The following is a 17,113-nucleotide window of genomic DNA, read 5'->3' as shown; positions in this document are numbered from 1 at the left end:
GGTCCTGGGGTGGAGGAGGAGCACACACCTGAGTGAGACAAGGCTGGGTTCAGACCCTCCTTCCACACCCATCCCAGTGGAGCAATCTAGGAGCCACCTCTGCTGCTTCCTAGTGGGGAACATTGGGGCAATCCTTGTGTATCTCTCTGTACTTTATCTCCTTTTTTTTCTACCTTTACCATATGGGAATAGTTCTTGCCTTACAAAATTATCCTGAGCGTTAAATAGGATTTAAGTGTGAAGAATAGCAGGTGACATTTACCACAGGCTAAATAAAGAGTTGCTGCTAATGTTTGGAAAGGGCTCAGCCGGCCCCTGCAATCATCGGTCTCCACTAGGCTGGTCACTGTGTGACTAAGGAAGGAACCCTGTAGCACCCACAGATTGCTGGTTATCCAGTTCCTCCCTTAGAGGCCACTTACCCCTCCTCTGAGTTCTGGCTCAGTCATCCCCATGTCTGAAAGTCTTTTTCAAAACTGATCTCAAGATCTGAAAGTCTAGAGCTACCAGGCTACAGGGTAAGGGACTCGAAGCAGGGAGAAGATGGGGCCGGGCTCTGGATGTAATGATGAAGCACTTGGCTGTTGATCAAGTGAAAGTCATGGCTAGACAGATGACTTAGGAAGCTCATGTAGCAAGAAGTGCAGAGCATGGGTTTGGAGGAAGGAAGCCTGGCAGCAAAGAGGCTGCTTCAGTGGTCCTGTGACAGGGGCCACAGAGAGAGAGGGCCACAGAGAAGGCATGGATGGAGGAATCCTATAAAGTAGAAATCAATGAAATATGGATGCTAAAATGACAGGCATGGCAGAGGTGATAAAAGCCGTGCATTTGAACTTAAGGAAATGAATGGGGCAGCTTTTGGTTTTTTCATCTCATAACTAGCTTCTGGTCTCAGCTTAAATGTCACCTCCTCAAAGAGGCCTTTCCTGACTGTGCAATTTTTTTTTTTCCGGTATTGGGGTTTGAACTCAGGACCTACACTTTGAGCCACTCCACCACCCCTTTTTCTGAAGGTTTTTTTTGGAGATAGGTTCACACGATCTATTTGCCAGGGCTGGCTTTGAACTGCCATCCTCCTGATCTCTGCCTCCTCAGTAGCTAGGATTACAGGCATGAGCCACCGGCGCCCAGCCTGCTCTATCCTTAATGGGGAGTTATTCCAGAATAACTCCGTCCTAGCTGTGAGACTCAAGAAAGACGCAGACAGATCCAGGATTGAGCAGAGTGCAGTTTTGGTGGGGGGCGGGGGGGGAGGACTTACTGGTGGATGTGTGGTCCCGGACTGCATCAAGACCGGTTGGATTCCCCACAGGGAGGCTGGGGCAGAAGGAGGGACTCACACATGGGTTGGAACAACCTGGAATATACCTGGTTTAGCTCCCATGGAAGAGCTAGGCACACCCCTGAAGCCAGGGTGCCACACTCTCATGGTGTTGGCTCTTTATAGTTTGCTGGGAACCAATGCAAGAGAAACTGGCCAGGATTATTCTGGGACAATCATGGCGATCATGACTCCAGATGCCTTCAGTCATGTCACGCTGAATCTGTGCAGAGTCCACCCCAGCTCTATTGCACTGAATCCCCTACTGCACTGTGTCACACTTTGCAGTATCTTGTCTGTCTCCTTCAGACCGTAAACTCCATGAAGGCAGGTGTTGAACTAATGCGGACCAAGAAAGGCGGTGCATGCTGGGGAAGAAGACCTTTGGAGGATCCGGGTTTGCAGCTCCCCAGCAGGGAGCGAGAGCCGAGTCTCTGCGCAGAGCTGGAGAGCGCCGGCAGGGTCAAACAACAGCCGTCTTGTCCTGTGCACTTCTTAAGGTTGCAAATTCCTCGGCTCTTCACACACACACACATTGGACCGCACTCTCTGGGGCTCTGATTCTCAGGGTCCAGGAATCTGCAAGTGTCCTTCGTTCGCAGGTGACTGCTGCTGGGATGCTCGGACCCACAGAGGCGTGTGTGCGGTGAGGAAAGAGGACAGGAGCTGAGAGGTGACTCTAGCCGTCAGAACAGGTGTCAGCAAAGGCGGCCAAGGCGGCTGCCAGACCGGAGTCAGGCGCCCATAGGCCTCCCCGCCGCCACGCCGCCACGCCGCCCCGCCCCCGATACCTTTGGCCGCACTTGGCTTCGAGCCTGCCGGATCCGCCCCGCCTCCCGGCGCCCCGCCCTCCTATTGGCTACTGCCCTGCCCGTCCTCCAGCCTCAGCCAATAGGGCTGGCGTCCTCCGGAAGCCGGAAGCGGAAGTGCTGCCGCGGCGACGGCGCGCACGGCCTGTCTCCTTTGCAGCTGTCGCTCGGGGCTATGCGAGGCTTCGGGCCAGGCCTGGCGGTGCGGCGTCTCCTCCCTCTGCGGTTTCCTCCGCGGCCACCGCAGCCGCCCGGGCCCCGGTTGCTGAGCGGACCGGCGGCGGTGGCGGCGGACGGCGCCTTGCAGCGGGCCATGGACGAGCTCCTGCACCGCGCGGTGCCGCCGACGCCGGTTTACGAGCTGCGCGAGAAGACGCCGGCGCCCGCCGAGAGCCAGTGCGCCGACTTCGTGAGCTTCTACGGCGGCCTGGCCGAGGTGGGCCAGCGCGCCGAGCTGCTGGGCCGCCTGGCGCAGGGCTTCGGCGTGGACCACGGGCAGGTGGCCGAGCAGAGCGCCGGCGTGCTCCAGCTGCGCCAGCAGCCGCGGGAGGCGGCCGTGCTGCTGCAGGCCGAGGACCGGCTGCGCTTCGCGCTCGTGCCGCGCTACCGCGGCCTCTTCCACCACATCAGCAAGCTGGACGGCGGCGTGCGCTTCCTGGTGCAGCTGCGGGCCGACCTGCTCGAGGCGCAGGCCCTCAAGCTGGTGGAGGGGCCGCACGTCCGGGTAAGGCCCCGCCCGGGCCGCCCCGACCCCGGGACCCCGGGACCCCGGGCCGCGTAGTCCTCACCACCCGCAGTGACAGCCCCTCCCCCCCCCCAAACTCTGGCCTTTTCTTCCTTCTTTCTGAGCCCTAGCACCCCTGACACCCTCCAGGCACACCTTGCAAGCCTCAGGTGTACGGTGCTCACTCAGTAGCGTTAGTGAAGGTGACTGTCACTCCTGGATCCTAGTGCTGTATAAAGTGTCACTGTTGTTATTGTAACTCAGCTGTACCCGAACAAGTTTGGAACAGAGTGTGTGTGTGTGTGTCAGGCAGCGTTGAAAACCTGGATGCTGTCACTGAGTTAATTTGGCGCTCACTCTGTGCAAGACGTTTTCTTAGAAGTCCCTATGAAATGCGCAGAGATGACTAGAATCCAAGGTCAGCACGGTTGACCACCTTCTCTGCTGAGTTCAGCCCTAAGAGTGATGATTCTCCGTTCACTTCTTGAGATAGTCAGGTGCTCAGTGCCGTGAGTCCACGTTAGATGCAGAGAAATACTTTGAGAAGTAGACAACCATGACCTGAGATTGCCCAGGGTTGCATATAGTCCTACACTATTAGTACCAAGTAGGGAGACAACAGCAACCTGCCCGTGTAGTGCGTGAGAAGTGATGTAAACGTTTCACAAGTTTCTGACATGCACACCCTTATTATGTGCTTTTAAAAGAAATTGAATAGTTGAGTGATTATGTCCTACCTCATTTAAGAACTCTAAAACTAGCGTAACAGTCTTACTTTTGTTCCCTCAGTCTTCGGTGGATGATATGGGTCTTCCCTGTTACAGCAAAAAAGAGAGAAACACTGATGCTGTGTGACCTGCCCAAGACCTCAGAGCAAACAGGTCTCTGGTTACCTTTTCTGATCAAGGGCTCTCTGTTCTTTCACCATGCTTTGCAGGCTAACTGTTTTCCAGAAACTTTCTAATTTTTAATGCCTTAGATGCATAAAAATTAGGTACAGTTAAGGATGGGATTAATCTCCGTGATAATAACTGCCTCTAACGTGATTTCCCATGATAGCTGGTAAATTTACAATACTAAATGTTACCGAGGGCCACAAACCTCTGCCACAGGACTCCTGGGCTGACAACCCCTTTGTTTAATTGAACCAGCCGTGGGTTCTCACTGTGGTGACTGTGTTCCAAGCTCAGGCACAGTCTGTGGGGCTAAACTCTCATGGACACAGTGTTTGAAATGTCCCCACAACTATATGTCCCCAGTACACCTGACCAGCTATAGTGACCCTGTGTGAATTTACTGCGTAGCAAAGTAACGAATGGGTCATCAAGCTAGGCCCTGGGGCTCCCGGTATGTGACAAACCCAGCATATTGATGCACCATTTGTCTTGAGATCGAACTGCTCCACACACTGTCTCAGGGTTCCGAGACTGGACAGAAGCTAAGAAGAACTCTAATGGCTCCTGCCCAGCCAAGAGGGTCAGAACAGCAGCTATTTGGACACTGGCCCTCAGTGATCTCTAACATTCCACCAGCTGTAAGTGCTCATGCTGTGAGGTATTACAGAATGCTCTTCCCTCTCAGGATGCTCCTAGTCACAGCATAGTCAACAAGGAACATAATGGCTACTGTCACTGTAACATTGAAGCTGACCTGGGAATCCAGAGAAGCCAGCAGTGCTGAGACCTTAGTCATGTTGTAGGTTTCCTCATTTTTCAGTGTAGGCTGCCCTGCTGGTAAGGGGAAAAACACTGCACTGTCAGGCCAGAAGTCATGAGGAGTAGGGGCTTTTGCCAACAGAGAATGAATAATAACAGCCTGACCTTTACCCTGCACGGGGCATGGACACCTTGAGTGCAGAAACTCTGGTTGCTCTGTCATGCAACCTCAGCCTGGAAATCCTGGCTTCTATCCAGTGCATTCAACTGGTAGTAGTTAACTTAGTTAATTGCTTTCTCCTTTGCTTTCCATAGTTAAATTTTTAAAATTCTTGTCATTTCAACCATTTCTTTCCTAGAAATGGTCAGTTGGGCCTTCCCCATGTCCCCACCAGAGTGGCACACTTGGGGAAGCACGTGGACCCACACAGCCATGTCCTTGAAACCCAAAGCCCAGTGTGCACAAGTGTTGGCTCTTGCTGCTGGCCATTCTATAGATTTGGCATGCAGTCTGCTTTTATTTTTTGTTTTACTTCAGGATTTTGCATCCTTGTTAAAGAGGTAATTCAGCAAGAACTTGTTACTTTTAGGAACTCAGCATTGAAAACCACCAGAAGTTTGGCACACAGCTTTAGAGCAGAATCCCCAACCCAAGGACCTTCTTAAATGCTAAGTGCTCGCTGCTAGCCCCTGGTTGTCCTCTAAGTCTCAGGCATGCTGTGCCCTGCCTCACAAGCTTGCTGCTGCCTGGCTGCAGTTGACCTCTGGACTTGCTAAGTAAGGTTGAGTGTAACCAGAAGAGCTCCTCTGGGCTTGGTGCTGAGCCTATCCCCTGCAGTGGTTTCAGGAAACTGCAGGATTCATCAGGGTCTTTTGTTTACAGATCCTCTGTGTGGTGCAGAGCCAGTTCTAGACCCTTTCTTACCATCTACTTGTTAAGAGATGTGATTTTATCCAAGTCACTTAAATCCCCTGGATCCTTTGGCACTGCGCTGAGGTGAGAGATTCAGTTGATGGTCAGGAGCTCAGGGTCAGCCTGCTTCTCTGTTGGAGCTTTGCTAAAAATAAACAGCCCAATGCTGGTGGCTCACACATATAATCCCAACTACTCGGGAGGCAGAGATCAGGAGGATCATAGTTTGAAGCCAGCCCAGGCAAATAGCTCCTAAGACCCTGTCTTGAAAATACCCAACACAAAACAGGGCTGGTGAAGTGGCTCAAGTGGTAGAGCACCTGCCTAGCAAGTACAAGTTCAAATCCCAGTACTGCCAATACTGAGAGCGCTGTCATGATTATTGGAAATAGTTACAACCAAAGGTTGTGGCTACTGAAAATACAAGAATCAGGAGGCTGACATTTCCATCGTGAGTGTAGGCCAGCTTGGGGACCAAGGGCCTGTGACCAGGCTGGAGTTTATCTCTTTCCTTGGGTGTTTTAAGTCAGATAAGGTTTTTGTTTCTCTTGGAGGTTTATAATCCTTTTTGATATGAAGTTCAGACTCAGTATCAAGTCTCCTTTCTGGAAAATGCACATACTACTTTGAAAGTTTTTACAGTGTGACCAAAGATCAAATGTCCATGTTTTGTTTGTTTGTTTGTTTTTTGGTTCATTTTTCAAGATAGCAAACCCAGGATGTGGAAAAGGTGAACACTGCTGAGCACTGATTTTTATAATGTTACAAGGTCCAGGTATGTGGTACACTTCTGTAATCCCAGTACTCAAGGGGCTGAGGCAGAAAGATCAAGATTTTGAGGCCAACCTGGGCTATAGTGAATTCAAGGCCAGCCAGGCCTATACAGCAAGACACTGTCTCAAAAACATGAAATAATGTAAGTAAAGTCAGCCAGGTAGGGCTCCTGTGAAAGGAACCAAGTTCTCAACCAGAAGGTGGATGTTGTGTGCTGACACAGGCTCAAATGTACAGTATGTCCAGCTCAACTTAATGGCCCCATCTCCAGGCTGTGTCTGAGTGCATGGTGGGGCAGGCACTAGGAGAGGGGTAGGGAGTGTGACTTGTAGGCCCATTTGGTTAATGACTTAAGTTTCTTAGAGATAAAATCCCAGCGAACCGGAATTGAATCCCCACAGTAGGAGAAGGTCTGTGCTGTTCAGTGGTTGGTCTGCACTGACCCACCAACAGTTGGCATGTAGATGATGAAAAAGTTTCCTGACAAGCAGTTTGTACATAGGATTCATGGTGAACTGAGGGTACCCAACTCTTGCCAGAAGTGAGTGAGCTCTGTCGGACACTGTCCATGTCCCCACCTTCCCCCATCACAGCCACCAGCCATGCTAGGTACTGCTGGGCAGCCTCCCTGCCTGTAAGTCGAGAGTATTCTTGTATGTTGTAAGTTTGTGCTTTGCTAAAAAAAAAAAAAAAATGTTTAAATAGGAAGGTATGTTCAGTATATCGAGTATACACCTGGGGGTGGTAGCTTACTTGGCGTTGTCCCCAGTTTCTAGCCCTACAGTATTTCTCTTACCACTGGCTTGCTTCCACCTCCCTCCCCAGCTCAGGGTTCAAACCAGGCAAAAGTAACTTTTCTTCCCATACAAAAAGAGGCAGATGTTTGTTGAGAGCCAGAAGCTTCAGAAGAGGATGGGACACAACTCTGCTGAAAGGAAAAGTGGGGTGGTCTTCTAAACAGTGTCTGAGAAAACTGAAGTACAGCCCGAGCAGACAACAAAGACTGATGTAGGCTTCTCCAGACAGTCCCAACCACTTGTGCTTTTCAGCCTAGTATTGTCAGTGATTGCTGGATTCATGAGTACAGAGCAGAGGTCATTTCCTTCTTGCCTGTGGTTTGTGATCCCAGAACCTCGCAACACACTCTGGTTAGTTCTGGCCTGCACATCTGTCATGGGTGTTAGAACTCTCAGTGACTTCTCACCCTTAGCCTAGATTCCCAGCTTTCCTGTCCAGAATCACATGTCATTGCTGTCAGCAGCCCAGAATAGAATGAGAGACATTTAGAGAAGCCAGCCCATTTCTTTCACAGTTAATGCTGAATTACTACTGAAACCCAGCACTTGCAGGGTTTGCTGCACCTCACACTGCAGTCAGCTGGCCGTCCCCAAGCACTCAATGCAAAAGGGCCCAACCTGGGTCCAGGAGCACTAAGAAATTGGGTGCAAAACTTACTAAATGTTTGCATTTGGAGGGGGAAGTTTCACTTAAGACTGTGAAAGGATCTCAGGATAATTGTAGCCAACTGCAAGGCAGGCAGTTTTATGTAAAACCATTCTGTATTGCTCAGCAAGCAGCATCTCTCCTCCTCCAGCCCTGCTACTTCCTAATCACTGTTCATTCCATTTTTTTCTTTGTCATTGGATATCAGCATTTTAGTGAATGCCTTGGAACTGTAGGATGAATCAGAAATGGACTTTGCCACTCAGAGCTTATAGCTGAGTAAGGAGATGAGATTAGACAATGTAGAGTTAAAGGACCTGCCCCTGACCTGCCCAGCCACCTGCCAGGTGCTGACATCCTTTCCAAGACACTGCACCCAGTTAATGTGCTTGCCTTAGTCTCTTAACAGCTGTGAGATCCACTGTAACATCTCCTGATAACATCTGTGGCAACCCCAGCCATCAGAGCTCTTTTACAGCGAGCTCAGGCCATGGCTTTTACCAATGGAGCCTGGGTGTACGGTCACACAGAACAAGACTGTGGCCTCCTCTGTGCCCTAGTCTTTAAATATATGAAGGTAGATGTCACATCTTTCTGAACTTCTCTGAAACACCAACCCATGCCTACCACTTTTGCTCAGGTGACAAAGTTCTGAGGCCTTTCATCTTTTGATAGGAAAATGAAATGTGAAATAGCCAGGCATGGTGGCTCACATCTGTAATCCCTGCTCTGTGGTATCCTTAGTAGACTCAGGTTTTGGTCTTGCTTGTTCTTACTGCTCTATCCTGAAAAGCCATCTTTGTAGTCACCTCATCTTACACTGTATCGCTGACCAATGAGTGCAGGAGGGCCTAGCCTGGGATCCATGAGCCCCAGGAAATAGGATGCAAAATTTTACTAATGTGTAAACCCAAGATGTCTGCCCTAATGCTAACCTATCACAGCACCTACCAGTCCACAGAGAAAAGAGCAAGGAAAAGGAGGGGCAAAGGAAGCCCCTGGGTCTCTGAAGGTGCCCCAAGGATGCAGCAAGACACCTCTGTCTACAACTTGCTAGCTGCATGTAGTACAGACTTTACTTTATTCTGGACACCTGTGTGCCCGGCTGAAAACGAGGGTCCTATTAATGTGGAAGAGGGCCGGGGTGTTTGGGCAAGTGGTGGGAATCAGTGAGCCGCACTGCATTCCCTCTTCCATGGTGGCAGCCTCTCTGTGTTTCCATGTCCCACTGTAGTCACAGGCAGGTACACTGAGCTCCAAAGTCTGCTCAACTTATTTGCCTCCTGTTCTGTTCTTGGATCAAGTCATTGTGGAAAATAGAGCTTATAGAAATAAGAGAAGCAAAGTTAGAGAAATTTCACCCAGTCTAAAATGGTTTGTATGTATGGGTTTGGCAGCTATGCTGGTGTTGTATGTCCCACTAAAGTAGATTAACACACTCCCACTTAAACTGTGACCCTGACATCAGAGATGTTAAACCGCAAAGATGAGCATCTGAAAGTCCATGACATTGGGTTCCTAGACCAAGCAAGCATGTGTTTCTCAGGAAGCAGGGAGTAATGTTTTGCCACATCAAAGAGTGTTCCTGACAGGATGCAGGCTCGCTGAGCCCTGCACAGTCTGTGTTAGCCTCCATGACAATGTCACATGAGTTTTACGTATTTAGTTACGTTCACTAGGTGACTGAATTGGTCAGCTGGTGACCAATATTTTATTTGGGCAACTTAGGTCATAGTGAATAATCCATTCAGGAGACTATAGACTGAGGCAGGAAAGTCTAAGTAGAAAGCTGAGCTAAAACCAGACTTGGTTCGAGGTAAGCAAACCCCAGATGTGTCTCAGAACAAGCTTCTGAAAGAAGCAACTTGCTGTCATGTTTATGCATCTTAATTCACTGTTCCAATGGCAGCAATGCCGAGATAGCCTTGATGTGTTGGAGCTGAAGGCTCACCCTTATCCTCTCTCCTCTCCTTTGCAGGAGATGAATGGGGTGCTGAAAGGCATGCTCTCAGAGTGGTTTTCCTCAGGCTTCCTGAACCTAGAGCGGGTCACTTGGCATTCACCATGTGAGGTACTCCAGAAGATCAGCGAGTAAGTGTGTGCTTTGCACTTTCCTCTGTTGTAGCTGAAAGCCAGTTCCTGCTCACCTGATGGATTCCAGACCTGTATTCTCAAAAATATGCCTGTCATCACAAGTGATTTGGAGATGGGGGCGGGGCCCAGAATACACTCACCAGTCTGTCAGTGACCAAGGGTCTTACAGCCTCGTATTTAAAGCCACAGGCCCATTTGCAGCTTCCCAGGACCCCATTGTGTTACTCACTGGAGCATGTATTTGCATTAGTAATCAAAACGGTGTTTATCTCATCTACTTGTTCAAATTTCTCCCTTGGATAAAACTTGTAAACTATATCATGCTTAATTATAGCATGTCCAGGATACAGTATAACCCATGGTGTCCTGCCCACATTCCATGCTGTCCTGTGGAATCTCAGGCTTGAAAAATGTCCTGAAATGTGATGGCAGTGCCTTCTGTCATTTCATGTGCCAGAAACAGCGGGGGTGAGGTTGATGGATAGCCGCTTCCCAACTGCAGGGGTACAAAGCAAGGACAAGGCAGGACATTCAACAGCTGAGCATCCCAATAGGCTTTGCGTTGAACCCTGCTGCACACATGCTCCCCAAAAGCCTCAGGAGCAGCTCTTAAAACCAGTGTTGAGAATAAGAGGACAATTTTCTATGTAGAGTCATCCTAAATTGTAGCTTCTCTCAGTCAGTGCTGTTTCACTTTAAAAAGATTTTCTTTGAATTCTCCAAAAGAGTCAGTTTAAAGCTGTATTGAAAGGGTTTGTGTGACTTTAGTGGATAAGATGAATAGGAGTCAGCATTGTTGTTCGACTAGTAAGTTATGCATTTGTCCTGTCTTTGTAATTTTCTCCTCAGGTCTGAGGCTGTGCATCCTGTGAAAAACTGGATGGATATGAAGCGCCGCGTGGGGCCTTACAGAAGATGTTACTTCTCTTCTCATTGCTCCACCCCTGGGGAGCCCCTGGTTGTTTTGCATGTGGCACTGACCAGTGATATCTCCAACAACATCCAGGTACCTGTGAGCAGGCACTCAGGACAAGATAGGTGTCCCACAGTGTCTCACAGTGGTTTTAGCTTGGTTTTGTCTCCTTTTAAAAAAAACGATGGCTTTAAACTTCAATGGACATTGTGACTGTGACTGGGTAGTACAATCTTCAAACTTGTTACAAGTTTATAAGTTGCAGGATACAGGAGTGAGCTATACAGACAAGTAAGGCCTTAAGAACAGGGTTCACCTGGCTATGTTGACTTTGAGTTGAGACAGGTTGAGATCGGATACAGGACATTTCTATGAGTGGTGATGGAAAAAGAGAGAAAAGGACAGATGTGTGGTTGAGGTTTTCACCATTTGTTAAGTGCCTGTGGGGAGTTTAAAGGATATCTGCCCAGGCGCCAGTGGCCCACACCTGTAATCCTCGCTTCTCAGGAGGCAGAGATCAGGAGGATCATGGTTCAAAGTCAGCCTGGGCAAATAGTCCACAAGACTCTATCTCAAAGAAAAAACATCACAAAAAAGTGCTGGTGGGGTGGCTCAAGGGGTAGGCCCCGAGTTCAAGCCCCAGTACTGCAAAAAAATAATAACAATAATAAAGGGTATGTGATTGAGAAATTGAAAAATAGACTAGGTACCATGTGCCTGACACAGGCCAAGTGCTGCCAGGGAGGGGAGGGTGTGAGAATAGAGTTGGCGGTTTCTCCCTCTGGTGAGTCATTGCCATGACACTCACAGAGCAGCCAGTCAGTGACCCCTGGGGTCTGGAGACAAGAGAACAGATTTCCAGTGGAGTGAAAGCAGGTGACAGAGAGTATGAGGCCCCTGAGCCACAGCAGGTTCATTCATACCGAGAGGATACAGGATGAGGACTTTGGGGTCAGAGAAGGCTGTTAGGAGGATAAGTGGATAAGAAGGCATCACCAGATGGGCACCCTGGCCAGGGTTGTCTCACCCAGGAGGGCAGACAGTAAGGTGGATTTTCTTGGTTTTTGTTTTTTGCAGTCCTGGAGTTTGAATTCGGGGTTTCCTGCTTGCTAGGTCAAGTGTTCTTATCACAATGAGAAACTCCTGATTTTTGTGTGTGGAGGAGTCAGCAGGCCATGCACTGCTATGGGCCTGGGAGTTCTTAGGACCTCTCTGGGGAGGTTTGGCAGGGGATAGTAAAATACAGACTGCAACTCTTCCAACCTGAAGACTGGATGCTGAGGGCTTTATCCTGGGGAGACCCAGCTGGAGCTCACTCAGTGCTGTTTGTAACTTCAAAAGGCTAGGGGTCAGAACTAACTGTCCTTCATTAGAGGATGGCTCAGGAAATGTGTCACCCACATGTGCACTGGGTTTCTACGCATAAATTTAAGCATCTGTGTACTTGGAAAGCCAACCGAGACTTACTGGTAAGTAAGAACAGCGTGTATACTAAAGTATTTGCAGTATTCATCACGCCTATGGGTCTGTGCCTAGTAGTCCATGAACCACATCCTATGTGTTACCAGAACGCTGAGTTGGGTAGGCCTCATATTAGATATAAGAAAACTGAGGCTTAGGAGAATTGAGACCTGATCCAAGGAGACAGTGCCCCCATGAGCTCTGGGCTAAACAGCCCTACATCAAGAATGGTTAAAAATCTGTTCTTCAGAAGCACATTGGCACATCTGCTTCCATACACACGAAAACGTAACCACCTGCAGTGTCTGTTATCAAGTGACCTTCAGAGTATTAGGGTTCAAAAACCCTGCAATCAAAAGTGAGAGCCAACATCAGACATCAGCTAAATGACTTCAGCGGTGTCTTAGATTGCTTTGTGTCTGTGTGTGTGTGAATGTGTATTTTCATTTAAGGAAAACAAGGCTGTTGGCATGGAATTTTAAAAGATACCTAGAAAAGCCAAAAAATGGTAAATTTTGAAAAAGAAAATTATTTTGGAGTATATGACCTACTGAGAAATTTGAAAAATATGAGTTCAGAGGGGAGCAAAAATAACTAAAGGGTAGAAAAAGCAGACCTTTGAAGAAAATCTAAAGAAATTACATAATGTGTAGCCAATTGGCCTTGACAAAGGCTTGGTGTGTTATGTCTGATGTTACAGGGCAGCAGACGAAGCAGACTTCAGTTTGCACAAAAGCCTGAGAAAGATAAAAGGGGACATAAATTGCTATTCAGCAAAGCTTGCACAAGAATTTCAAAGTGGTAGAAATGACAGTGCTGAGCAAACAAACCAGGAAAGTTGTGAAATCGTTGCCTCCAGAGAGTTTTCAAACAGGACAGTCAGCGAGGGGATCCAGGGTGTGCTGCAGCACGTTTACTTCCCTGGGAACTGTCTTTCAACCAGTGGAGGGAGGGCTGTGCCCCGGGAGCATGAAGCCCTCCCTGAGCACCACCACTGTGTCCTTCAGGCCATCGTGAAGGAGTGTCCTCCGTCAGAGACAGAGGAGCGGAACAGGATTGCGGCAGCCATCTTTTACTCCATCAGCCTGACCCAGCAGGGACTGCAGGGCGTGGAGCTGGGAACTTTCCTCATAAAGCGAGTTGTCAAGGAGTTGCAGGTACATGAGACAAAGGCGCCTCTTCCCTGGAAGGTCCGGCCCCGTGTGTGAGTGCAGGTCAGCAGTGAACCCAACAGTGAACCTGGTGGGTGTTGGGGCTCCCCAAGGGTGGAAATCCTGCCCCTTTCTCCGGGGACACAGGATGAAGATGGGAGTGACCAAATGACAGGAGGAGGAGCAGAGTGGGGCCAGGTGCCACTTGCCAGGTCCTAAGTACTATAAGCCTACTGAGGAGGAACTGCGCTGAGAAAAGGCACCTAGACTCCAGCTTCTCAACTGGCTCAAGTGCGGGTGTGTAGTGTGACGACCAGCTCTGTAGCGGGACCTCATCCTGGTTCCCCAGGCACTGCTGATTGCATGGCTTATCTAGGCACATGGGTCAGAGTGACCTCCTTTCACTCTGAGCCATCCCAGTCAGTGATCTAGTTTGAGGTACTGTTCGCCATGCCTGACCTGTGCCAGCCCTCTCTGCCCACTCTCTACAGGGCCTTTGGCCCTTGACACTCGTCAGCATGGAGGGTACCGAGGCTAGACCAGGGAGATTGAAGGTAAATGCGTTGGCTTATATTGGTCTAAGCCCCTTCTCTTTGTTGCCTGAGAAGGCCACTTCCTCTGTCCTACAACAGAAGTGCTCCAGTGCACTCTGGGCCTAGCTTTTCAAACCGTCCCATCAGGGAACTGAGTGAGCCACAAAAGTAGAATCTAATTCTGAAGTAAAACAATTATATTGCTAGTATTGGCCCTGAGCATCTGTTTTCTGCCTCAGGCCTTCTCTGCTCCAGCGCAGGGCTCTGTGCAGATTCTTCCTTAGAGGGCTCTGTCTGTCACAGAGTCCTCAGCTTCAGTTGGAGAAATCACATTTCAGTGGGGAGTCAGTTTCTTTATTGTCGCTCTCTGCCGCTTTTTTCCCAGAGGTGATAACAAGCCACATGTAATTAATACACATTTCTTATATCCTGTTTCTTTTCTGACAGTGTTACTAAGTTGTCACAGACACAGGGTAAGACAGGAGAGGAAGAGCAGAACCCAGGATTCTGGATAATCCTCCCACAGACTCCTTGTGAGGCACAGCTGGCCCCTTAACCAAGTAGCCACCCTAATGTGGTCACTTCTGGGAACTGCCCTGAGAACCATAGGGGAGTTCTGCTGTTTTACCCAGGGTTTACAAAAGCAAAAATCTTGAGAGCAATCTTAAATGCCCATGAGAAAGATGGTTAGTGACATCATGGTAGAATTTTATCTCTTAATATTACTCGGCCGTTAAAGTTGTCTCCTTGAGCTTTTATGCTCATTAGAAAGCCTTCATGATAGTGCAGGCTTTAAGATGAGTCTCAGCCATACAAAAACTGCACAGAGAAAGACCAGAAGGCCCACACCTTGCCAGATTACTCTAGGAGCAATGCTCCCAGGAGTGGAGAATGTTGGCTTTCTTTTCTTGAATAAGTTTTTAAAAATTCCATAGGGAGCACATGCTACATTTATGATCAGAAAATACTGTGTTTTTACAGTAATCAAGATCTCTATGTAATTTGAACAATAATGACACACCCTTGGTGTCCCCTATTCTCCTGTACCCCTAGCCCCACTGTCCCCACTGAGCTGGGCAGTCAGTTACTCATTCAAGCATTACTGGGCCCCTGTGTGCCAAGCATTAGCCCTGGCTCTGGGGCTACAGAGGCCTCACCAGGAGGGGTGTGGTGCAGAGAGAAGATGAGGTCTGAGGTAAGAAACTGTTGACCACATCCCCGCAACACAGGAGACAGGACCTACTGTGTCCCCTACTCTCCAGCCTCTTTGGCCATTGTGACAATGGTGCAGATAGACACACCACCGTGAAGGCTTGCTTTGGGGACTACAGATGCCTCCAGGACCTGACACAAACCAGGTTCCTCATAAATGTGCCTTGAAAGAAGAAAACTGCGATAAAGCCTGTCTGATGTCACTGTCACCGCAAGCAGGGGCAGAGGTGAATGACTAGACTAAGGTGAAGGGGTCCTTCCTGTGTGGGTACTCATCTGCTGAATTTGTGTGTGTTTTCTCCACCTTCCTCCCTCCACCACCTGCTACAGAGGGAGTTTCCTCACCTGGAGGCGTTTTCCAGCCTGTCACCTATACCTGGGTTCACCAAGTGGCTTCTGGGGCTTCTGAGCTCACAAACAAAGGATCATGGGCGGAATGAACTGTTCACAGACTTGGAGTGCAAGGACATCACTGAGGCCACAGGCGGTCCCACTCACGAGACCCTCAAGATCCTCCTGAGCAGCAGCGAGTGGGTGAAGTCAGAGAAGCTGGTACACGCACTGCAGGCACCCCTCATGAGGCTGTGCGCCTGGTACCTGTATGGCGAGAAGCACCGCGGCTATGCTCTGAACCCCGTAGCCAACTTCCACCTGCAGAATGGGGCCGTGCTGTGGCGCATCAACTGGATGGCCGACAGCAGCCCCAAAGGCCTTGCCGGCTCATGCGGCCTCATGGTCAACTACCGCTACTACCTGGAGGAGACGGGCGCCAACAGCACCACCTACCTGGGCACCAAGAGCATCAAGGCCTCCGAGCAGGTCCTCAGTCTGGTGGCCCAGTTCCAGAAGAACAGCAAGCTCTAAGCCCTCCCTGCCCAGGCTCAGTCCCCGCTCGGAAGACGGTCATGTTCTGAGTGGTTGGGGGCTACTTCTCAGAAGGAGCCACTTGAGAAAAACCACAGCTGTGCTGTGTGGCCTGCCCGCAGCAGGGGCACTCTGTGAGGCTGTGCCCCGCTGTCCCTGCACTGGCAAGGCACGTTACCTGATGGAGATAGTGGCACAGGTGCATCCCCTACTACACCTGGCCTCCAGAACCTCTGCTGCTGCCCTCAGGACCGGGACCCCTGCACTTGCAGGAAGCTCCGCAGCTCTGCCACTGGTGCTCAGGGCTGACTTGTGGGCCCCACAAGGACCAGCTGAGAACAGATCCTCCTTGAGCTAGTAGAACAACTCGCAGTGGTTGCTTTAGCTGTTCCTCTCCATGCAGTCAAAGGGATACAGGGCTGGGCTGCATTCTGTGAGCTTCAGAGCACAGAAGCTCATAACTGTGATAAGGTTCTGACTTTGCACAGTACATAGTAAGTTAAATCCCCGAACCAGAAGATGTTGCTGCTTGAGGCCTATGTTGGGTTATAAGCTTTAAATTTTCAGTGATTCAAGTTCATAGTGAACTAAATAGTAAAGAACACGTTTGTTCTATAAAGCATTAAACATGATTATTTAATGGTTATCTATAAGATTTGAGTGCTGGTAAGGCTGGACTCAGCTCTGAAATGTCAGCTGTGCCATCAGTCCCCAGCCAACCCTTGGGGTTAGGGAGTAGGTCTTGACAGGGACCAAGGAGTGTGGAATGAGAAGAGATGCAGAAAGAAGCCATCACTGTGCTGGCAGGAAAAAAAGGTTGGGGGGGTTGGTCTGTGTGTGTTGTCTGTGTCAGCACATCCGTGTGTGTGTATGTGCCAGTGTGCATGGGTCTATGTGTGTCTGTTGTGCATGTCTGTGTGTGTCTGTGTCAGCATGTGTGTAGTTCTGTGTGTGTATCAGTGCATCTGTGTGCACGCATTTAGGTGGGCACAGTGTTCTCACTGCTCTCAGTTGGGCACATAGGCCCCTTGCCTTCCTTGCCCTTCATCCTCCAGATCGTCCAGGCTCCTCTGTCATCTTTCCCTGGGACTTGCTGACTTGTAGCAGACAGCGTGATAGTGGCCACTAGAATTTTTGCTTTTTCAGCACCTGGGAGAAGCCGTACCCTGCTCTTTGCCTTGCTCTTGGCTGATTCTGAGAGCTGTGGGGCTCTGGAGTTATTGTAGGCTGACTGTCAGCAATCCCT

At 49.6% G+C, this 17,113-nt stretch overlaps 1 protein-coding gene across 1 annotated transcript; it reads left to right on the top strand.

Moving 5' to 3' along the window:
• Positions 1-2,252: 2,252 nt before the first annotated feature.
• Positions 2,253-16,507, top strand: Mlycd (malonyl-CoA decarboxylase). Its single transcript, XM_020168381.2, has 5 exons — positions 2,253-2,854; positions 9,618-9,730; positions 10,583-10,739; positions 13,115-13,264; positions 15,334-16,507. Exons 1-5 carry the CDS (start codon positions 2,306-2,308, stop codon positions 15,865-15,867), a joined length of 1,503 nt encoding a protein of 500 aa, XP_020023970.2. The 5' UTR covers positions 2,253-2,305; the 3' UTR covers positions 15,868-16,507.
• Positions 16,508-17,113: the final 606 nt, after the last annotated feature.

The sequence above is a fragment of the Castor canadensis genome, chromosome 15, assembly GCF_047511655.1.
Source record: "Castor canadensis chromosome 15, mCasCan1.hap1v2, whole genome shotgun sequence".
NCBI lineage: Eukaryota > Metazoa > Chordata > Mammalia > Rodentia > Castoridae > Castor > Castor canadensis.
This window is presented reverse-complemented; position numbering and strand designations above follow the sequence as displayed.

Excerpts from the sequence above, each read along its gene's own strand:
- Mlycd (XM_020168381.2), top strand. The coding sequence starts at position 2,306 with ATGCGAGGCTTCGGGCCAGGCCTGGCGGTGCGGCGTCTCCTCCCTCTG. Across the intron at positions 2,855-9,617 it reads TGGAGGGGCCGCACGTCCGG|GAGATGAATGGGGTGCTGAA; the intron begins GTAAGGCCCCGC and ends TCTCCTTTGCAG. Across the intron at positions 13,265-15,333 it reads GAGTTGTCAAGGAGTTGCAG|AGGGAGTTTCCTCACCTGGA; the intron begins GTACATGAGACA and ends CACCTGCTACAG.